Here is a 24844-nt window from a genome sequence, read left to right on the forward strand (position 1 = left end):
TGTAAATATCAACGTGTTACTACAGGGCCATGTAAATATCAACGTGTCACTACAGGGCCATGTAAATATCAACGTGTTACTACAGGCCATGTAAATATCAACGTATTACTACAGGCAATGTAAATATCAACGTGTTACTACAGGCCATGTAAATATCAACGTGTTACTACAGGCCATGTAAATATCAACGTGTTACTACAGGGACACATGTAAATATCAATATGTTACTACAGGGCCATGTAAATATCAATGTGTTACTACAGGGCCATGTAAATATCAACGTGTTACTACAGGCCATGTATATATAAACGTGTTACTAAAGGGCCATGTAAATATCAATATGTTACTACAGGGCCATGTAAATATCAACGTGTTACTACAGGGCCATGTAAATATCAACGTGTTACTACAGGCCATGTAAATATCAACATGTTACTACAGGCCATGTAAATATCAATGTGTTACTACAGGGCCATGTAAATATCAACGTGTTACTACAGGGCCATGTAAATATCAACGTGTTACTACAGGGCCATGTATATATCAACGTGTTACTACAGGGCCATGTAAATATCAACTTGTTACTACAGGCCATGTAAATATCAACGTGTTACTACAGGCCATGTAAATATCAACGTGTTACTACAGGGCCATGTAAATATCAACGTGTTACTACATGCCATGGAAATATCAACGTGTTACTACAGGCCATGTAAATATATACGTGTTACTACAGGGCCATGTAATTATCAACGTGTTACTACAGGCCATGTAAATATCAACGTGTTACTACAGGCCATGTAAATATATACGTGTTACTACATGGCCATGTAATTATCAACGTGTCACTACAGGGCCATGTAAATATCAACGTGTTACTACAGGGCCATGTAAATATCAACGTGTTACTACAGGGCCATGTAAATATCAATGTGTTACTACAGGGCCATGTATATATCAACGTGTTACTACAGGGCCATGTAAATATCAACTTGTTACTACAGGCCATGTAAATATCAACGTGTTACTACAGGCCATGTAATATATACGTGTTACTACAGGGCCATGTAATTATCAACGTGTTACTACAGGCCATGTAAATATCAACGTGTTACTACAGGCCATGTAAATATATACGTGTTACTACATGCCATGTAAATATCAACGTACTACTACAGGCCATGTAAATATCAACGTGTTACTACATGCCATGTAAATATCAACGTGTTACTACAGGCCATGTAAATATCAACGTGTTACTACAGGGACACATGTAAATATCAATATGTTACTACAGGGCCATGTAAATATCAATGTGTTACTACAGGCCATGTAAATATCAACGTGTTACTACATGCCATGTAAATATCAACGTGTTACTACAGGCCATGTAAATATCAACGTGTTACTACAGGGACACATGTAAATATCAATATGTTACTACAGGGCCATGTAAATATCAATGTGTTACTACAGGCCATGTAAATATCAACGTGTTACTACATGCAATGTAAATATCAACAGGTTACTACAGGCCATGTAAATATCAACGTGTCACTACAGGGACACATGTAAATATCAACGTGTTACTACAGGGCCATGTAAATATCAACGTGTTACTACAGGCCATGTATATATAAACGTGTTACTAAAGGGCCATGTAAATATCAACGTGTTACTACAGGGCCATGTAAATATCAACGTGTTACTACAGGGCCATGTATATATCAACGTGTTACTACAGGGCCATGTAAAAATCAACTTGTTACTACAGGGCCATGTAAAAATCAACTTGTTACTACAGGCCATGTAAATATCAACGTGTTACTACAGGCCATGTAAATATCAACGTGTTACTACAGGCCATGTAAATATCAACGTGTTACTACAGGGCCATTTAAATATCAACGTGTTACTACAGGCCATGTAAATATCAACGTGTTACTACAGGGCCATGTAAATATCAACGTGTTACTACAGGGCCATGTAAATATCAACGTGTTACTACAGGGCCATGTAAATTTCAACGTGTTACTACAGGCCATGTAAATATCAACGTCTTACTACAGGGAAACGTAAATATCAACGTGTTACTACAGGGACACATGTAAATAGCAACGTGTTACTACAGGCCATGTAAATATCAACGTGTTACTACAGGGCCATGTAAATATCAACGTGTCACTACAGGGCCATGTAAATATCAACGTGTTACTACAGGCCATGTAAATATCAACGTATTACTACAGGCAATGTAAATATCAACGTGTTACTACAGGCCATGTAAATATCAACGTGTTACTACAGGCCATGTAAATATCAACGTGTTACTACAGGGACACATGTAAATATCAATATGTTACTACAGGGCCATGTAAATATCAATGTGTTACTACAGGCCATGTAAATATCAACGTGTTACTACATGCCATGTAAATATCAACAGGTTACTACAGGCCATGTAAATATCAACGTGTCACTACAGGGACACATGTAAATATCAACGTGTTACGACAGGGCCATGTAAATATCAACGTGTTACTACAGGCCATGTATATATAAACGTGTTACTAAAGGGCCATGTAAATATCAACGTGTTACTACAGGGCCATGTAAATATCAACGTGTTACTACAGGGCCATGTAAATATCAACTTGTTACTACAGGGCCATGTAAATATCAACGTGTTACTACAGGGCCATGTAAATATCAACGTGTTACTACAGGGCCATGTAAATATCAACGTGTTACTACAGGGCCATGTAAATATCAATGTGTTACTACAGGCCATGTAAATATCAACGTGTTACTACAGGCCATGTAAATATCAACGTGTTACTACAGGGACACATGTAAATATCAATATGTTACTACAGGGCCATGTAAATATCAATGTGTTACTACAGGCCATGTAAATATCAACGTGTTACTACATGCCATGTAAATATCAACAGGTTACTACAGGCCATGTAAATATCAACGTGTCACTACAGGGACACATGTAAATATCAACGTGTTACTACAGGGCCATGTAAATATCAACGTGTTACTACAGGCCATCTATATATAAACGTGTTACTAAAGGGCCATGTAAATATCAACGTGTTACTACAGGGCCATGTAAATATCAACGTGTTACTACAGGGCCATGTAAATATCAACTTATTACTACAGGGCCATGTAAATATCAACGTGTTACTACAGGCCATGTAAATATCAACGTGTTACTACAGGCCATGTAAATATCAACGTGTTACTACAGGCCATGTAAATATCAACGTGTTACTACAGGGCCATGTAAATATCAACGTGTTACTACAGGGCCATGTAAATATCAATGTGTTACTACAAGGCCATGTAAATATCAACGTGTTACTACAGGCCTTGTAAATATCAACGTGTTACTACAGGCCATGTAAATATCAACGTGTTACTACAGGGCCATGTAAATATCAACGTGTTACTACAGGCCATGTAAATATCAACGTGTTACTACAGGCCATGTAAATATCAACGTGTTACTACAGGCCATGTAAATATCAACGTGTTACTACAGGGCCATGTAAATATCAACGTGTTACTACAGGGCCATGTATATATCAACGTGTTACTACAGGGCCATGTAAATATCAACTTGTTACTACAGGCCATGTAAATATCAACGTGTTACTACAGGGCCATGTAAATATCAACGTGTTACTACAGGGCCATGTAAATATCAATGTGTTACTACAGGCCATGTAAATATCAACGTGTTACTACAGGCCATGTAAATATCAACGTGTTACTACAGGCCATGTAAATATCAACGTGTCACTACAGGTCCATGTAAATATCAATGTGTTACTACAGGCCATGTAAATATCAACGTGTTACTACATGCCATGTAAATATCAACGTGTTACTACAGGGCCATGTAAATATCAACGTGTTACTACAGGGCCATGTAAATTTCAACGTGTTACTACAGGCCATGTAAATATCAACGTCTTACTACAGGGAAACATGTAAATATCAACGTGTTACTACAGGGACACATGTAAATAGCAACGTGTTACTACAGGCCATGTAAATTTCAACGTGTTACTACAGGCCATGTAAATATCAACGTCTTACTACAGGGAAACATGTAAATATCAACGTGTTACTACAGGGACACATGTAAATAGCAACGTGTTACTACAGGCCATGTAAATATCAATGTGTTACTACAGGGCCATGTAAATATCAACGTGTCACTACAGGGCCATGTAAATATCAACGTGTTACTACAGGCCATGTAAATATCAACGTATTACTACAGGCCATGTAAATATCAACGTGTTACTACAGGCCATGTAAATATCAACGTGTTACTACAGGCCATGTAAATATCAACGTGTTACTACAGGGACACATGTAAATATCAATATGTTACTACAGGGCCATGTAAATATCAATGTGTTACTACAGGCCATGTAAATATCAACGTGTTACTACATGCCATGTAAATATCAACAGGTTACTACAGGCCATGTAAATATCAACGTGTCACTACAGGGACACATGTAAATATCAACGTGTTACGACAGGGCCATGTAAATATCAACGTGTTACTACAGGCCATGTATATATAAACGTGTTACTAAAGGGCCATGTAAATATCAACGTGTTACTACAGGGCCATGTAAATATCAACGTGTTACTACAGGGCCATGTAAATATCAACTTGTTACTACAGGGCCATGTAAATATCAACGTGTTACTACAGGGCCATGTAAATATCAACGTGTTACTACAGGGCCATGTAAATATCAACGTGTTACTACAGGGCCATGTAAATATCAATGTGTTACTACAGGCCATGTAAATATCAACGTGTTACTACAGGCCATGTAAATATCAACGTGTTACTACAGGGACACATGTAAATATCAATATGTTACTACAGGGCCATGTAAATATCAATGTGTTACTACAGGCCATGTAAATATCAACGTGTTACTACATGCCATGTAAATATCAACAGGTTACTACAGGCCATGTAAATATCAACATGTCACTACAGGGACACATGTAAATATCAACGTGTTACTACAGGGCCATGTAAATATCAACGTGTTACTACAGGCCATCTATATATAAACGTGTTACTAAAGGGCCATGTAAATATCAACGTGTTACTACAGGCCATGTAAATATCAACGTGTTACTACAGGGCCATGTAAATATCAACTTATTACTACAGGGCCATGTAAATATCAACGTGTTACTACAGGCCATGTAAATATCAACGTGTTACTACAGGCCATGTAAATATCAACGTGTTACTACAGGGCCATGTAAATATCAACGTGTTACTACAGGGCCATGTAAATATCAATGTGTTACTACAGGGCCATGTAAATATCAACGTGTTACTACAGGCCTTGTAAATATCAACGTGTTACTACAGGCCATGTAAATATCAACGTGTTACTACAGGGCCATGTAAATATCAACGTGTTACTACAGGCCATGTAAATATCAACGTGTTACTACAGGCCATGTAAATATCAACGTGTTACTACAGGCCATGTAAATATCAACGTGTTACTACAGGGCCATGTAAATATCAACGTGTTACTACAGGCCATGTAAATATCAACGTGTTACTACAGGCCATGTAAATATCAACGTGTTACTACAGGCCATGTAAATATCAACGTGTTACTACAGGGCCATGTAAATATCAACGTGTTACTACAGGGCCATGTAAATATCAACGTGTTACTACAGGGCCATGTAAACATCAACGTGTTACTACAGGGCCATGTAAATATCAACGTGTTACTACAGGGCCATGTAAATATCAACGTGTTACTACAGGCCATGTAAATATCGTCTTCGTCTCTGGGTGTCCCTGTACAAATCAGATGTTTAGAAATAGATGGAAATCAAAGGATAAATGTATCCAGTTTGTTTTTGATGAGCCTAAAATTATACACTATGATACACTATGATACACTATGATACACTATGTATGATGATACACTATGATACACTATGATACACTATGTATGATGATACACTATGATACACTATGTATGATGATACACTATGATACACTATTATTCACTATGATACACTATGATACACTATGTATGAGGATTCACTATGATACACTATGATACACTATGTATGATGATAAACTATGATTCACTATGTATGAGGATACGCTATGTATGATGATATGTATAACATGATTCTCTCCCCCTACCCTCTCTCTCTCCCCCACCCCTCTCTCTCTCCCCTTCTCTCCCCACCCCTCCCCCTCTCTCCCCATCCCTCCCCCTCTCTCCCACTCTCTCCCCCACCCTTCTCTCTCTCCCCCTCCATCCCCCTCTCCCTCTCTCTCCCTCTCTCCCCCACCCCTCTCTCTCTCTCTCTCTCTCTCCCACTCTCTCTCCCCCACCCCTCTCTCTCTCCCCCACCCCTCTCTCCCCCCACCCCTCTCTCTCTCCCCCACCCCTCTCTCTCCCCCCACCCCTCTCTCTCTCCCCCTCTCTCCCCAGGGTATGATAAACCTGGTGTTGGAGTGTATTGACCGTCTCCACGTGTACAGCAGCGCGGCTCATTTTGCTGAGGTGGCTGGGAGGGAGGCCGGCGAGGCCTGGAGATCCACACTAAACTCATTATATGAGCTCCTGGGTGAGGAGCGGAGCGGCCGAATACTACAACCTCAGGGCTTTAGAAACGCATGCTGCCCAGTTCTCCTACAGCTCCTCCTGTACACGAACACCGCTTACACAGGGGGGCCTGACCCCCCAGCACAGAACACAGGGGGCCTGGCCCCCCAGCACTTAACACAGGGGCCCTGCCCCCCCAGCACAGAACACAGGGGCCTGGCCCCCCAGCACAGAACACAGGGGGGCCTGGCCCCCAGCACAGAACACAGGGGGCCTGACCCCCCAGCACAGAACACAGGGGGCCTGACCCCCCAGCACAGAACACAGGGGGGCCTGGCCCCCCAGCACAGAACACAGGGGGCCTGACCCCCCAGCACAGAACTGTTACGTTGTACAACACTCATCAACATGTATCGTCAGGTTACACAGGGGGCCTCACCGCCACATTTTTTGTCATTTAGCAGACGCTCTTATCCAGAGCGACTTACAGTAGTGAATGCATACATTTCATACATTATTTATTTTGTACTCGCCCCCCGTGGGAATCGAACCCACAACCCTGGCATTGCACACACCATGCTGGCGTTGCATACACCATGCTCTACCAACTGAGCCAGGTTACACAGGGGGCCTCACTGACTTGACTGATAACAAGGAGGGAGAGAGGAGAGGAGGGAGGAGAGGAGAGATGAGGAGGGAGGAGAGGGGAGAGGAGAGAGGAAAGATGAGGAGAGGAGGGAGGAGAGGAGGGAGGAGAGGGGAGAGGAGGGAGGAGAGGAGAGATGAGGAGAGATGAGGAGGGAGAGGAGGGAGGAGAGAGGAGGGAGGAGAGAGGAGGGAGGAGAGAGGAGGGAGGAGAGGAGGGAGGAGAGGAGGGAGGAGAGTAGAGGAGGGATGGAGAGAGGCGGGAGGAGAGGAGGGAGGAGAGATGAGGAGAGTAGAGGAGGGAGGAGAGATGAGGAGAGTAGAGGAGAGGAGGGAGGAGAAGAGGAGGGATGGGAGGAGAGGAGGGAGGAGAGGAGGGAGGAGAAGAGGAGAGGAGTGAGGAGAAGAGGAGAGGAGGGAGGAGAAGAGGAGAGGAAGGGAGGAGAAGAGGAGAGGAGGGAGGAGAAGAGGAGAGGAGTGAGGAGAAGAGGAGAGGAGTGAGGAGAAGAGGAGAGGAGGGGAGGAGAAGATGAGAGGAGAAGAGGAGAGGAGTGAGGAGAAGAGGAGAGGAGGGAGGAGAGAGTAGGGAGGAGAAGTGGAGGGATGGGAGAAGAAGAGGAGAGGAGGGAGGAGAGGAGGGAGGAGAAGAGGAGAGGAGTGAGGAGAAGAGGAGAGGAGTGAGGAGAAGAGGAGAGGAGTGAGGAGAAGAGGAGAGGAGGGAGGAGAAGATGAGAGGAGAAGAGGAGAGGAGTGAGGAGAAGAGGAGAGGAGGGAGGAGAGAGTAGGGAGGAGAAGTGGAGGGATGGGAGAAGAAGAGGAGAGGAGGGAGGAGAGGAGGGAGGAGAAGAGGAGAGGAGTGAGGAGAAGAGGAGAGGAGTGAGGAGAAGAGGAGAGGAGGGAGGAGAAGATGAGAGGAGAAGAGGAGAGGAGTGAGGAGAAGAGGAGAGGAGGGAGGAGAGAGTAGGGAGGAGAAGTGGAGGGATGGGAGAAGAAGAGGAGAGGAGGGAGGAGAGGAGGGAGGAGAAGAGGAAAGGAGTGAGGAGAAGAGAAGAGGAGAGGAGGGAGGAGGAGAGGAGGAGAGGAGAAGAGCAGAGGAGGGAGGAGGAGAGGAGAAGAGGAGAGGAGGGATGGAGAGGAGGGAGGGGAGATGAGGAGAGGAGGGAGGAGAGGAGGAGGGGAGTGAGGAGAAGAGGAGAGGAGAGGAGGAGGGATGGAAACGTTATCAACAGCAGCGCATCATAAATCCTTAAATAACAGTCTGCTAGTTGGCACGCTATACTACCCTCTATGGTGGCTTCTGCCATGTCTAGCTAACTGCCATCAGCAACTGACTCACTGGCTGATTACTGACTGGCTGATTACTGACTGGTTGGCTGACTGGCTGATTAACTGACTGGTTAACTGACTGGCTGATTAACTGACTGGTTGACTGACTGGCTGATTACTGACTGGTTAACTGACAGGCTGATTACTGACTGGTTAACTGACTGGCTGACTGACTGATTACTGACTGGCTGATTAACTGACTGGCTGATTAACTGACTGGCTGACTGACTGATTACTGACTGGCTGATTAACTGACTGGCTGAGTAACTGACTGATTAACTGACTGGCTGACTGACATTACTGACTGGCTGATTAACTGACTGGCTGACTGACTGATTACTGACTGGCTGATTAACTGACTGGCTGATTAACTGACTGGCTGATTAACTGACTGATTAACTGACTGGCTGATTAACTGACTGACTGACTGGCTGACTGGCTGATTACTGACTGGTTGATTACTGATTGGCTGATTAACTGACTGGCTGATTAACTGACTGGCTGACTGACTGCTGCTTAAAGCGGTAGCTGGTCTTCTGCCATGTGCTGCCTCCATGTTGCTGCCTCAGCCCTCAGCCCTAACTGATGCTAATGGTTCCATGCTGCCTCGTTGCTGCCTCAGCCCTCAGCCCTAACTGATGCTAATGATTCCATGCTGCCTCAGCCCTCAGCCCTAACGGATGCTAATGGTTACATGCTGCCTCTGGATGTTTTCTAGAAGCTACAGATGCTGCACCTGAAGCTAGATGTTTCTCTGGATGTTTTCTAGAAGCTACAGATGCTTCTCCTGAATCTAGATGTTTCTCTAGATGTTTTCTAGAAGCTACAGATGCTGCACCTGAAGCTAGATGTGTCTCTAGATGTTTTCTAGAAGCTACAGATGCTGCACCTGAAGCTAGATGTGTCTCTAGATGTTTTCTAGAAGCTACAGATGCTGCACCTGAATCTAGATGTTTCTCTAGATGTTTTCTAGAAGCTACAGATGCTGTACCTGAAGCTAGATGTGTATTCTATTGACTGTACTGGAGCCAAGGAAGGGAATATACTGCTTGTCAAAATGCTTCTGTTCTGATTTTAAAGTCTGTTCCCTCCTGTAACCTTTCTCCTTCTCTTGATCTCTATGTCCACCTTTCTGGACCCCTCTCTTCACTTTCTGTATCCCTCTCAATCTCTTTCTCCCTTGATCTCTCTCACAATGTCTCTGTATCCCTCTCTCAATCTTTCACTCTTTCTTCCTCTCCTCCCTCTTGTCCTCTAGCTGCGTTGATAAGGGGCAACAGGAAGAATTGTGCCCAATTTTCCGGCTCGTTAGATTGGTTGATCAGCCGGCTGGAGAGACTGGAGGCCTCGTCTGGTAAGTGATCTATAATCAATATATCCTTTTTACCCTCCTGTATGGCATTATCACATATAACTGTTGCAGCAGCATAGACAATCTGCAGTAGTATCACTGTTACAGTAAAGCAAGAGATAATAGGGAGAGGGGGAGAGAGAGAGAGAGCGAGAGAGAGGGGGAGAGAGAGAGAGAGAGAGAGAGAGAGAGAGAGAGAGAGAATGAGGAGGGAGAGAGATACAGACAGAGACAGAGAATGAGGAGGGAGAGAGAGACAGAGAATGAGGAGGGAGAGAGAGAGAGACAGAGAATGAGGAGGGAGAGAGACATAGACAGAGAATGAGGAGGGAGAGAGAGACATAGACAAAGAATGAGGAGGGAGAGAAAGACATAGACAGAGCATGAGGAGGGAGAGAGACAGAGAATGAGGAGGGAGAGAGAGAGAGACAGAGAATGAGGAGGGAAAGAGACAGAGAATGAGGAGAGAGAGAGAAAATGAGAGGGAGAGAGAGAGAAAATGAGAGGGATAGAGAGAGAAAATGAGAGGGAGAGAGATAGAAAATGAGGGAGAGAGAGAATGAGGATAGAGAGGGAGAGAGAGAGAGAATGAGAGGGAGAGAGAGAGAATGAGAGGGAGAGAGACAGTGGTAGGAGAGAGGAGGAGGAGGAGGGAGAAAGAATTAGGAGGGAGAGAGAGAAAAGGAGAGAGAGAGAGGATGAGAGGGGAAGAGAGAGAATGAGAGGGAGAGAGACAGAGTAGGAGGAGGGTAGGAGAGAGGAGGAGGAGGGAGACAGAATAAAGAGGGAGAGAGAGAGAAAAGGAGAGAGAGGATGAGAGAGAAAGAGAGAGAGAATGAGAGGGAGAGAGACGGAGGAGGAGGGAGAGAGAGAGAGGAGGAGGGAGAGAGACAGGAGGAGGGAGGGAGGGAGGGAGAGAGGAGGAGGAGGAGGGAGACAATGAGGAGGGAGATAGAGAGAGAGAAAATGAGAGAGAGAATGAGAGGGAGAGAGAGAAACAGAGGGGAAGAGAGAGAGAATGAGAGAGACAGAGGATGTGGAGGAGGGAGGGAGAGAGGAGGAGGAGGGAGACAGAATGAGGAGGGAGATAGAGAGAGATGACGAGGAGGGAGAGAGGGAGATATAGAACGAAACACATTTTTCCCCCATTTCTACTTCCTGCTGCAAAGAATGAACGTGTTGGCTGCAGTGTGGATTCTCCTCTCTTCTCCTCTCCTCTCCTCTCCTCTCCTCTCCTCTCCTCTCCTCTCCTCTGAGCGTGTATGTAGGTGGATGAAAGCTAGAGACGAGCAGGACGGCCACTCATTCCACCAGAGTTATGAAACGCCTAACATGCCGCATATCTAACGCCATACAAACATATATCTCTGCCAGCATGTTCTTAACCCTCCAAGCATATCCCCAGTGACTCAGTCTATTTCTGGTTTGAATATTGTAGAACAGAATAAGGAGACATTTATAGTTGACAGGTGGCCACTCTTGTTCTAATGTAAGTAACAGAGGTGGGATGGAGTGCATTTCCTCCACACTCACTCTCTCTCTCCTCACCTAGAGAGGCACACCTGATTGAACCTGAATTCATCTGCATAGTCATGGACACACCTCAACATTGAAAGCCCTCTTCAATTACTGCGAGGGTGGCATGGTTTTGAACACGAGGAGCGTTTGAATTAGAGATGACTGGTGTAGGGAGGGTCGAGGGTTGAATATTTTCCCTGGTATTTTACAAATGTCCCAACCCGAGAATAAATCACTTTTCTCCCTGGTAACCCAGTATTTCCTGCCAAAACTGTAAGTGTCATTCAAAAGCATATAAATAATAGGCTGGTATAGGCTGGTATAGGTTAGTATATTTACATTACATTTACATTTAAGTCATTTAGCAGATGCTCTTATCCAGAGCGACTTACAAATTGGTGGATTCAACTTATGATATCCAGTATAGGCTAGTATAGGCTGGCATAGGCTGGTATAGGCTGGTATAGGATGGTATAGGCTGGCACAGGCTGGTATAGGTTGGCATAGGCTGGTATAGGTTGGCATAGGCTGGTATAGGCTAGTATAGGCTGGTATAGGCGGGTATAGGGTGGTATAGGATGGTATAGGCTGTATAGGCTGGTATAGGCTGGTATAGGCTGGCATAGGCTAGCATAGGCTGGCATATGCTGGAATAGGCTGGTACAGGCTAGCATAGGCTGGCATAGGCTGGTATAAGCTGGTGTAGGCTAGTATAGGCTGGTATAGGCTAGCATAGACCGGTATAGGCTGGCATAGGCTAGCATAGGCTGGTATAGGCTGGTATAGGCTAGCATAGGCTAGCATAGGCTGGTGTAGGCTAGTATAGGATGGTATAGGATGGTATAGGCTGGTATAGGCTGGTATAGGCTAGTATAGGCTGGTATAGGCTGGTATAGGATGGTATAGGCTGGTATAGGATGGCTGGTATAGGCTGGTATAGGCTGGTATAGGCTGGTACAGGCTGGTATAGGCTGGCATAGGCTAGCATAGGCTGGTATAGGCTAGCATAGGCTGGCATAGGCTAGCATAGGCTGGCATAGGCTAGCATAGGCTGGTATAGGCTGGCATAGGCAGGTATAGGCTGGCATAGGCAGGTATAGGCTGGCATAAGCTAGTATAGGCTAGTATAGGCTGGTATAGGCTGGCATAGGCTGGCATAGGCTAGCATAGGCTAGTATAGGCTGGCATAGGCTGGTATAGGCTGGCATAGGCTGGTATAGGCTAGCATAGGCTGGTATAGGCTAGCATAGGCTGGTATAGGCTGGTATAGGCTGGCATAGGCTAGCATAGGCTGGTATAGGCTGGTATAGGCTGGTGTAGGCTAGTATAGGCTGGTATAGGCTAGCATTGGCTGGTATAGGCTGGCATAGGCTAGCATAGGCTGGTATAGGCTGGCATAGGCAGGTATAGGCTAGCTTAGGCTGGTATAGGCTGGCATAAGCTAGTATAGGCTAGTATAGGCTAGTATAGGCTGGTATAGGCTGGTATAGGCTAGCATAGGCTGGCATAGGCTGGTATAGGCTGGTATAGGCTAGCATAGGCTAGCATAGGCTGGTATAGGCTGGTATAGGCTGGTGTAGGCTAATATAAGCTGATATAGGCTAGCATAGGCTGGTATAGGCTGGTATAGGCTAGCATAGGTTGGTAAAGGCTGGCATAGGCTGGTATAGGCTAGCATAGGCTGGTATAGGCTGGTATAGGCTAGTATAGGCTGGTATAGGCTAGTATAGGCTGGTAGAGGCTGGTATATGCGGGTATAGGCTAGTATAGGCTGGTATAGGCTGGTATAGGCTGGTATAGGCTAGTATAGGCTAGTATAGGCTGGTATATGCTAGCATAGGCTGGTATAGGTTAGTATAGGCTAGTATAGGCTGGTATAGGCTAGCGAATATGATTTAAATGTTGAAATATAATAGGGCCTATTTGTATAATTAGTAGGCTGAAGCTTTTATACCTTTCATAATATTAGCCTACCTCAGGTATTCTCAAACAGGGGTACGCGCAAGGCCGTCGGGGGTACGCCAAATAAAAATGTGATTTGCATTTTCAAACAGTGTTTTCCAACTGAGTTTTTTCCTCGCCTGAGTCGCCTCATTTCACTGCCCAAAAATAAAATGAAACCATCTAGTGGTCAGCGAAATAACAACACGATGTCAAATACAGGTAGCCTAGTCAAATAATTAACATCCAATCACATTGACCGCTACTCTCTTGCTGGAATTCCACTAACGGTCCGTATGTAGCCAAACGTAATTGCAACTCATTCCGTTTGCTCGAAAATTGATAATTGGTTAAAAAAAAGTAAGGCTCGAGTCCATCGAGACACATACCAGCTCTACTGGTAGTACTGCTACTACCAGCAGTACTACACCTGCTACTACCAGCAGCACTACACCTGCTACTACCAGCAGTACTACACCTGCTACTACCAGCAGCACTACACCTGCTACTACCAGCAGTACTACACCTGCTACTACCAGCAGTACTACACCTGCTACTACCAGCAATACTACACCTGCTACTACCAGCAGTACTACACCTGTTACTACCAAGCAGTACTACACCTGCTACTACCAGCAGTACTGCACCTGCTACTACCAGCAGTACTACACCTGCTACTACCAGCAGTACTACACCTGCTACTACCAGCAGTACTACACCAGCTACTACCAGCAGTACTACACCTGCTGCTACCAGAAGTTCTACACCTGCTACTACCAGCAGTAATACACCTGCTACTACCAGCAGTACTACACCTGCTACTACCAGCAGTACTACACCTGCTACCACCAGCAGTACTACACCTGCTACCACCAGCAGTACTACACCTGCTACCACCAGCAGTACTACACCTGCTACCACCAACAGTACTACACCTGGGAAAGCACCGAACAACAGACCGGGACGTTGAACCATCGAAGAGGTGCTAAATATGATGAGAACTACATTGATTTGTGGTTCACTTATACTGGGAGTTGTGCCTTTCCTCAGGCACAGTGTGTTATATGTGCAAAAGTACTATCTCACAACTGAATGAAACCTTCATTCTGGCGCAGACATTTAGAAACTTAACATGCCAATTTGAAAAATAAGCCACGGGAGTTTTTTGAGTGAGAATTAAGACATCTTTTGAGTAGTAAGCATGTCCAATCAATTGAATTTACCACAAGTGGACACCAATCAAGTTGTAGAAACATCTCAAGGATGATCAATGGAAACAGGATGCACCTGAGCTCAATTTCGAGTCTCATATTAAATGGTATGACTACTTATGTAAATAAGGTATTTGTGTTTTCAATTTTAATAAATTAGCAAAAATGTCTAAAATCCTGTTTTTGCTTTGTCATTATAGGGTGTATTGTGTGTAGATTGCTTGAGGAACATTTTTTATTTAATACATTTCAGAATAAGGCTGTAACGTAAACAAAATGTAGAAATAGTCAAGGGGTCCGAGTACTTTCCGAATGGACTAAATATAAATCTAGAACAAGATGATCTTTTCTGGATGCAATTTGAATGGAGTTGATGGAGAGGGAGCAAGACAGCGAGAGAGGGCAAGACAGCGAGAGAGGGAGCAAGACGGCGAGAGAGGGAGCAAGACGGCGAGAGAGGGAGCAAGACAGCGAGAGAGGGCAAGACAGCGAGAGAAGGAGCAAGACAGCGAGAGAAGGAGCAAGACAGCGAGAGAGGGCAAGACAGCGAGAGAGGGCAAGACAGCGAGAGAGGGAGCAAGACAGCGAGAGAGGGCAAGACAGCGAGAGAGGGAGCAAGACAGCGAGAGAGGGAGCAAGACAGCGAGAGAGGGCAAGACAGCGAGAGAGGGAGCAAGACAGTGAGAGAGGGAGCAAGACAGCGAGAGAGGGCAAGACAGCGAGAGAGGGAGCAAGACAGCGAGAGAGGGAGCAAGACAGCGAGAAAGGGCAAGACAGCGAGAGAGTGCACGCACGTGCACTGATTTAAAGCAACGATATTCAAGTGATAGGCATTTTTAAAACTCTGCAGCTGCAATATAAAACATATATAATCTTTACAATGAAAAAATAAGGTGACCCCAAAAAAACAGATAGAGATGGTAAATTAGACATTCAGTCTTTATATTACTGTAGTATAGACTAACCAGATAGAGATGGTAAATTAGAGGTACATTCAGTCTTTATATTACTGTAGTATAGACTAGCCAGATAGAGATGGTACATTCAGTCTTTATATTACTGTAGTATAGACTAACCAGATAGAGATGGTAAATTAGAGGTACATTCAGTCTTTATATTACTGTAGTATAGACTAACCAGATAGAGATGGTATATTATACCCACAGTTGGTCTTTATATTACTGTTCCTTTGACCAGGGTTTCGTAAACGTTTGGTTTTTACCCACTAGCACTACACAGCTGATTCAAGTAATCAAAGCTTGGTGATGAGTTGGTTATTGGAATCAGCTGTGTAGTGCTGGAGCAAAATCCCAAACGAGCTCCCAGGCGGGGACTCCAGGACTGAGTTTGGCAAACCCTGGACTAGACTATGCTGCAGCAAATGCAAATCCTACCTGTCACAAAAACAGTTACCATCATGAGACGATAGATCTACATGCATTGTGAACTGCGCTCCACACTGAGATGGGCTGTCTGTCCCTCCACACTGAGATGGGCTGACTGTCCCTCTACCCTGAGATGGGCTGTCTGTCCCTCCACCCTGAGATGGGCCGTCTGTCCCTCCACCCTGAGATGGGCTGTCTGTCCCTCCACCCTGAGATGGGCCGTCTGTCCCTCCACCCTGAGATGGGCCATCTGTCCCTCCACCCTGAGATGGGCTGTCTGTCCCTCCACCCTGAGATGGGCTGTCTGTCCCTCCACCCTGAGATGGGCTGTCTGTCCCTCCACCCTGAGATGGGCTGTCTGTCCCTCCACCCTGAGATGGGCTGTCTGTCCCCACCCTGAGAGGGGCCGTCTGTCCCCCACCCTGAGATGGGCTGTCTGTCCCCACCCTGAGATGGGCCGTCTGTCCCCACCCTGAGATGGGCCGTCTGTCCCTCCTCCCTGAGATGGGCTGTCTGTCCCTCCACCCTGAGATGGGCTGTCTGTCCCTCCACCCTGATATGGGCTGTCTGTCCCTCCACCCTGAGATGGGCTGTCTGTCCCTCCACCCTGAGATGGGCTGTCTGTCCCTCCACCCTGAGATGGGCTGTCTGTCCCCACCCTGAGATGGGCCGTCTGTCCCCACCCTGAGATGGGCCGTCTGTCCCCACCCTGAGATGGGCCGTCTGTCCCACCACCCTGAAATGCGCTGTCTGTCCCCACCCTGAGATGGGCTGTCTGTCCCTCCACCCTGAGATGCCCTGTCTGTCCCCCACCCTGAGATGGGCTGTCTATCCCTCCACCCTGAGATGGGCTGTCTGTCCCTCCACCCTGAGATGGGCTGTCTGTCCCTCCTCCCTGAGATGGGCTGTCTGTCCCTCCACCCTGAGATGGGCTGTCTGTCCCTCCACCCTGAGATGGGCTGTCTGTCCCCCACCCTGAGATGGACTGTCTGTCCCTCCTCCCTGAGATGGGCTGTCTGTCCCTCCACCCTGAGATGGGCTGTCTGTGACTCCACCCTGAGATGAGGCTGCCTGTCCCCACCCTGAGATGGTCTGTCTGTCCCCACCCTGAGCGTTGATGATTCATCATGCAGCAGCTGTTGATTTAGACATTATACATAATTTAACAGTTCCATTTCACGCCTTGCTGTTCACATAAATAATGTATTATAATTTACCGATTTCTCGCAATTATTTATCACGGGAAAAGGGAGAGGTTTTGGTCGGTACATCCTAATGAATCTCAGTAACCTGGTTCCCGCCATTCAACCCTAGGATGGTCGTTACACAGGGGAGGCCGACTGATAGCTGGTGATACACTGCAAAAAAGTAAAATCTAATAATGTCTTATAATAAGAATTCATTTAAAATATGTTTTATTTTCTTGTTTTTTCGTACCAAGTTTGGCAGATAATTTTGCTTATTTTAACCTAAAAAAAATGGTTGTCTTAAGGTAAAATATCTAGAAATAAGATAAATTACTTGAATTAAGCCTTTAGGTAAAAAACAGCTGATTATCTGCCAATAGATAGAGCCGGAGGTTCTGCACTGTGTCCTGGTGGAATAACTGTGATGTTGTTTATAACTCGTCTGGCATTCAGGAATCCTGTTTGTTGGTGTTTATAACTCGTCTGGCATTCAGGAATCCTGTTTGTTGGTGTTTATAACTTTTCTGGCATTCAGAGATCCTGTTTGTTGGTGTTTATAACTCGTCTGGAATTCAGGGATCCTGATTGTTGGTGTTGGTGTTTATAACTCGTCTGGCATTCAGAGATCCTGTTTGTTGGTGTTTATAACTCGTCTGGCATTCAGGAATCCTGTTTGTTGGTGTTTATAACTTGTCTGGCATTCAGAGATCCTGTTTGTTGGTGTTTATAACTCGTCTGGAATTCAGGGATCCTGTTTGTTGGTGTTGGTGTTTATAACTCGTCTGGCATTCAGAGATCCTGTTTGTTGGTGTTTATAACTCGTCTGGCATTCAGGAATCCTGTTTGTTGGTGTTTATAACTTGTCTGGAATTCAGGGATCCTGTTTGTTGGTGTTGGTGTTTATAACTCGTCTGGCATTCAGAGATCCTGTTTGTTGGTGTTTATAACTCGTCTGGCATTCAGGAATTCTGTTTGTTGGTGTTTATAACTCGTCTGGCATTCAGGGATCCTGTTTGTTGGTGTTTATAACTCGTCTGGCATTCAGAGATCCTGTTTGTTGGTGTTTATAACTCTTCTGGCATTCAGGAATCCTGTTTGTTGGTGTTTATAACTCGTCTGGAATTCAGGGATCCTGTTTGTTGGTGTTTATAACTCGTTTGTTGAGGTTTTGTAATTCCGTTCTCCATATGCCCTGGAGGTCCTTCACTGTGTCCTGGTGAAGAGTCCTGAAGCTCTCATCTTCATCATCAAGGGTTAGTTAGTTTAGGTTAGTAGGGTGTTGGTGTGATACTAACTTTGTGCTTGTTGTGTTCAGGTATCTTGGAGGTGCTTCACTGTGTCCTGGTGGAGAGTCCTGAAGCTCTGAACATCATCAAGGAGGGACACATCAAGTCAATCATCTCTCTGCTAGACAAACATGGACGAAACCACAAGGTGGGTAGAGGAGACCACCTACCTATAAACCCTGTATTATAGATAACCACTAGGTGGGTAGAGACCACCTACCTATAAACCATGTATTATAGATAACCACAAGGTGGGTAGAGGAGACCTCCTACCTATAAACCATGTATTATAGATAACCACAAGGTGGGTAGAGGAGACCTCCTACCTATAAACCATGTATTATAGATAACCACTAGGTGGGTAGAGACCACCTACCTATAAACCATGTATTATAGATAACCACAAGGTGGGTAGAGGAGAATACCTACCTATAAACCAGGTATTATAGATAACCACAAGGTGGGTAGAGACCTCCTACCTATAAACCATGTATTATAGATAACCACAAGGTGGGTAGAGACTACCTACCTATAAATAGGTATTATAGATAACCACAAGGTGGGTAGAGGAGACCACCTACCTATAAACCAGGTATTATAGATAACCACAAGGTAGGTAGAGGAGAATACCTACCTATAAACCAGGTATTATAGATAACCACAAGGTGGGTAGAGACCACCTACCTATAAACTATGTATTATAGATAACCACAAGGTGGGTAGAGGAGAATACCTACCTATAAACCAGGTATTATAGATAATCACAAGGTGGGTAGAGACCACCTACCTATAAACCATGTATTATAGATAACCACAAGGTGGGTAGAGGAGACCACTTACCTATAAACCATGTATTATAGATAACCACAAGGTGGGTAGAGACCACCTACCTATAAACCATGTATTATAGATAACCACAAGGTGGGTAGAGACCACCTACCTATAAACCAGGTATTATAGATAACCACAAGGTGGGTAGAGGAGAATACCTACCTATAAACCAGGTATTATAGATAACCACAAGGTGGGTAGAGACTACCTACCTATAAACCATGTATTATAGATAACCACAAGGTTGGTAGAGACCTCCTACCTATAAACCAGGTATTATAGATAACCACAAGGTTGGTAGAGACCTCCTACCTATAAACCATGTATTATAGATAACCACAAGGTGGGTAGAGACCACCTACCTATAAACCATGTATTATAGATAACCACAAGGTGGGTAGAGGAGACCACTTACCTATAAGCCATGTATTATAGATAACCACAAGGTGGGTAGAGACCACCTACCTATAAACCATGTATTATATATAACCACAAGGTGGGTAGAGGAGAATACCTACCTATAAACCAGGTATTATAGATAACCACAAGGTGGGTAGAGACCACCTACCTATAAACCATGTATTATAGATAACCACAAGGTGGGTAGAGGAGACCTCCTACCTATAAACCAGGTATTATAGATAACCACAAGGTGGGTAGAGACCTCCTACCTATAAACCATGTATTATAGATAACCACAAGGTGGGTAGAGACCACCTACCTATAAACCATGTATTATAGATAACCACAAGGTGGGTAGAGGAGACCACTTACCTATAAACCATGTATTATAGATAACCACAAGGTGGGTAGAGGAGAATACCTACCTATAAACCATGTATTATAGATAACCACAAGGTGGGTAGAGACTACCTACCTATAAACCATGTATTATAGATAACCACAAGGTGGGTAGAGACCACCTACCTATTTAACAGAGATTATATATAGAATGGATGATCTCCTAGCTGGGTGGTGGACCTACCTATTTAACAGAGATTATATATAGAATGGATTATCTCCTTGCTGGGTGGTGGACCTACCTATTTAACAGAGATTATATACAGAATGGATGATCTCCTAGCTGGGTGGTGAACCTACCTATTTTAACAGAGATTATATACAGAATGGATGATCTCCTAGCTGGGTGGTGGACCTACCTATTTAACAGAGATTATATACAGAATGGATGATCTCCTAGCTGGGTGGTGGACCTACCTATTTAACAGAGATTATATATAGAATGGATGATCTCCTAGCTGGGTGGTGGACCTACCTATTTAACAGAGATTATATATAGAATGGACTATGAATTGTTTATTCACTTTTTCTTTACAGTGAATTGTGATGATACATTTGTTAGCGACACGTTGCACCAGTGGATCGGCTCTACCGTTCCACTCTTTCACGATATTTCATTTAACGTTTCAATATTTCAGAGTAGATATGTCTTGTTATTGATTTTTAGAAGAGGTATTAGTTTTGGAAATGTTTCATTTTGCAGCTGATGAGTTGAGAATTGAAGCAAATCAATATAACAATATAACTACTAGCTGTATATCACAGATTTTCACGCGATACACGGCGAACAACTTAAGCGCTCAATAACTTTAATAACTTTAATGTTCCCCTTGTTTTTACATGATTAGCTAATGGACCAACATTACTGAAAGGCTTGGTCATGTTGCCACATCTAAATGATTGAAATGTCCTGTACTTTCTCTCCAGTGAGTCGTGTCGGGTGAGCCTTAAGTAGAAAGCCCTGTCGTTCCATTTTGACAATAGCATAGCCATTTTACCACTCTGTAGATGTTTTATCTCCGCTGTCAACAACATCAAGTTAAGTTGCAGATTAGGCAATAATGTAGTCTACACTCTGAATGCATGTTAACAACAATTTAGTTTGTTGGGTGCGGTTCCGACCAGCATCTGATCTGTATCATGGTCTATTCTATATGTTAACCCTACAGGTTCTGGACGTGCTCTGTTCTCTGTGTGTCTGTCATGGCGTGGCGGTGCGTTCCAACCAGCACCTGATCTGTGACAACCTGCTACCTGGCAGAGACCTGCTGCTACAGACACGACTTGTCAACCATGTCAGCAGGTACAGCCTTCCTCCTCCCCTGACACTAACCCTAACCCTAACCCAAACCCTAACCCAAACCCAAACCCTAACCCTAACCTACCCTAACCCTAACCCAGACCCTAACCCTAACCTACCCTAACCCTAACCCTAACCCTCCCCTAACCCAAACCCAAACCCAAACCCTAACCCTAACCCTCCCCTAACCCTAACCCTGACCCTGACCCTAACCCTAACCCTAACCCTCCCCAAACCCTAACCCTGACCCTAACCCAATCCCTAACCCTAACCCTGACCCAAACCCTAACCCTGACACTAACCCTAACCCTAACCCAAACCCTAACCTACCCTAACCCTAACCCTGACACTAACCCTAACCCTGACCCTAACCCTAACCCAAACCCTAACCTACCCTAACCCAAACCCTGACCCTAACCCTAACCCTCCCCTAACCCTAACCCTGACCCTAACCCTCCCCAAACCCTAACCATGACCCTAACCCTAACCCAAACCCTAACCCTAACCCTCCCCTAACCCTGACCTACCCTAACCCTGACCAAACCCTAACCCTGACCTACCCTAACCCTAACCTACCCAAACCCTGACCCTAACCCAAACCCTGACCCTAACCCTAACCCTCCCCTAACCCAAACCCTGACCCTAACCCTAACCCTCCCCTAACCCTCCCCAAACCCTAACCCTGACCCAAACCCTGACCCTAACCCTCCCCTAACCCTAACCCTGACCTACCCAAACCCAAACCCCAACCCTGACCCAAACCCTAACCCTGACCTACCCTAACCCTGACCCTGACCCTAACCCTAACCCTGACCCTGACCTACCCTAACCCAAACCCTAACCCTAACCCTAACCCAAACCCTAAACCTAACCCTAACCCTAACCCTAACCTACCCTAACCCAAACCCTAACCCAAACCCTAACCCTAACCCTGACCTTAACCCTGACCTTAACCCAAACCCTAACCCTGACCCTGACCCTAACCCTAACCCTGCTACCTGGCAGAGACCTGCTGCTGCAGACGTAACTTGTCAACCATGTCAGCAGGTACAGTAGTTAGAAACTCGACCTGCTCCACTACAGCCCCCACTACAGCCCTTTACTCAGTACTTTGTTGAAGAACCTTTGGCACCTCGAGTCTTCTTGGGTAGGACACTACACACCTGTACTTGGGGAGTTTCTCCCATTTCTTCTCTGCAGATCCTCTCAAGCTCTGTCAGGTTGGATGGGGAGTGTCACTGCACAGCTATTTTCAGGTCTCTCCAGAGTTGTTCAATCGGGTTCAAGTCCGGGCTCTGGCTGGGCCACTCAAGGACATTCAGAGACTTGTCCCGAAGCCACTCCTGCGTTGTCTTGGCTGTGTGCTTAGGGTTGTTGTCCTGTTGGAAGGTGAATCTTTGCCCCAGTCTGAGGTCTTGAGCGCTCTGGAGCAGGTTTTCATCAAGGATCTCTCTGTAATTTGCTCCGTTCATCTTTCCCTCGATCCTGACTAGTCTCCCAGTCCCTACCACTGAAAAACATCCCCACAGCATGATCCTGCCACCACAATGCTTCACTGTAGCCAGGTTTCCTCCTGACGTGATGCTTGGCATTCAGGCCAAAGAGTTCAATCTTGGTTTCATCAGACCACACCTTTAGGTTTCAAATCAACCCTGTGGGAGCATTCAACAGTCTGCCAGTATCTAACTTCAAATCAACCCTGTGGGAGCATTCAGCAGTCTGCCAGTATCTAACTTAAAGTCCATTTTTATTTGTCATATACACATGGTTAGCAGATGTTATTGCGAGTGTAGCGAAATGCTTGTGCTTCTAGTTCCGACAATGCAGTAATATCTAACAAGTAATCTAACAATTCCCCAATAACTACCTAATACACACAAATCTAAAGGGGTGAATGAGAATATGTACATATAAGTATATGGATGAGCGATGGCCGAGCAGCATAGGCAAGGTGCAGTAGATGGTATAAAATACAGCATATACATGTGATATGACTAATGTAAGAAATGTAAACATTATTAAAGTGGCATTATTAAAGTGGCATTATTTAGAGTGACTAGTGATCCATTTATTAAAGTGGCCAGTGATTGGGTCTCAATGTAGGCAACAGCCTCTCTGAGTTAGTGATTGCTGTTTAGATAGAAACTGTTTTTCAGTCTCTCTGTGCCAACTTTGATGCACCTGTTCTGACCTCGCCTTCTGGATGATAGCGGTGTGAACAGGCAGTGGCTCGGGTGGTTGTTGTCCTTGATGATCTTTTTGGCCTTCCTGTGACATCGGGTGCTGTAGGTGTCCAGGAGGGCAGGTAGTTTGACCCCAGTGCAGATTGCACCACCCTCTGGAGAGCCTTGTGGTTGTGGGTGGAGCAGTTGCCGTACCAGGCGGTGATACAGCCCGACAGGATGCTCTCAATTTGTGCACCTGTAAAGGGTTTTTGGAGACAAGCCAAGTTTCTTCAGCCTCCTGAGGTTGAAGAGGCACTGTTGCATCTTCTTCACCACACTGTCTGTGTGGGTGGACCATTTCAGTTTGTCTGTGATGTGTACGCCGAGGAACTTAAAACTTTCCACCTCCACTGCTGTCCCTTCAATGTTGATAGGGGGATGCTGCCTCTGCTGTTTCCTGAAGTCCACGATCATCTCCTTTGTTTTGTTGACGTTGAGTGAGAGGTTGTTTTCCTGGCACCACTCTCCCAGGGCCCTCACCTCCTCCCTGTAAGCTGTCTCGTCGTTGTTGGTAATCAAGCCCACTAATGTTGTGTCGTCTGCAAACTTGATGATTGAGTTGGAGGCGTGCATGGCCACGCAGTCGTGGGTGAACACTGAGTACTGTAGGGGGCTGAGCACGCACCCTTGTGGGGCCCCAGTGTTGAGGGTCAGCGAAGTGGAGATGTTGTTTCCTACCTTCACCACTTGGGGGCGGCCTGTGGAAGCATTCAACAGTCTGCCAGTATCTAACTCAGTCAACCCTCTGGGAGAATTCAACAGCGTTCAACATTGTTCCACTATTGAACTTTAACCTCCATTAACCCCTTGTTCTCCTTCTTCCCACATGGCAGCATGAGGCCTAACATCTTCCTGGGTGTGAGTGAAGGCTCCGCCCAGTACAGGAAGTGGTATTACGAGCTGATGGTGGACCAGGTGTTACCCTTCGTTACGGCCGAGGCGACACATCTAAGAGTGGGCTGGGCCACCACGGACGGCTACCAACCCTACCCAGGTGGAGGAGAGGGCTGGGGGGGAAACGGGCTCGGTGATGACCTGTACTCCTACGGCTTCGACGGCTTGCACCTGTGGTCAGGTAAGATAGTTACTATATTATATTCACCTGTAGTTAGGTTAGATAGTTACTATATTATATTCACCTGTAGTCAGGTTAGATAGTTACTATTTTATATTCACCTGTAGTCAGGTTA

The 24844-nt window shown here is 45.3% G+C and overlaps 1 protein-coding gene across 1 annotated transcript in view; it reads left to right on the top strand.

The window, feature by feature from the left end:
- LOC106613696 (ryanodine receptor 2) overlaps positions 1-24844 on the top strand; it is a 1296826-nt gene that overhangs the window by 653927 nt on the left and 618055 nt on the right. The window contains 5 exon segments of the mRNA XM_082973418.1: positions 6534-6669; positions 9877-9972; positions 18527-18645; positions 21299-21432; positions 24488-24729. Coding sequence (XP_082829544.1) covers positions 6534-6669; positions 9877-9972; positions 18527-18645; positions 21299-21432; positions 24488-24729 — 727 coding nt within the window.

Source organism: Salmo salar, chromosome 01 (assembly GCF_965601325.2).
Source record: "Salmo salar chromosome 01, fSalSal1, whole genome shotgun sequence".
NCBI classification, from domain to species: Eukaryota; Metazoa; Chordata; class Actinopteri; order Salmoniformes; family Salmonidae; genus Salmo; species Salmo salar.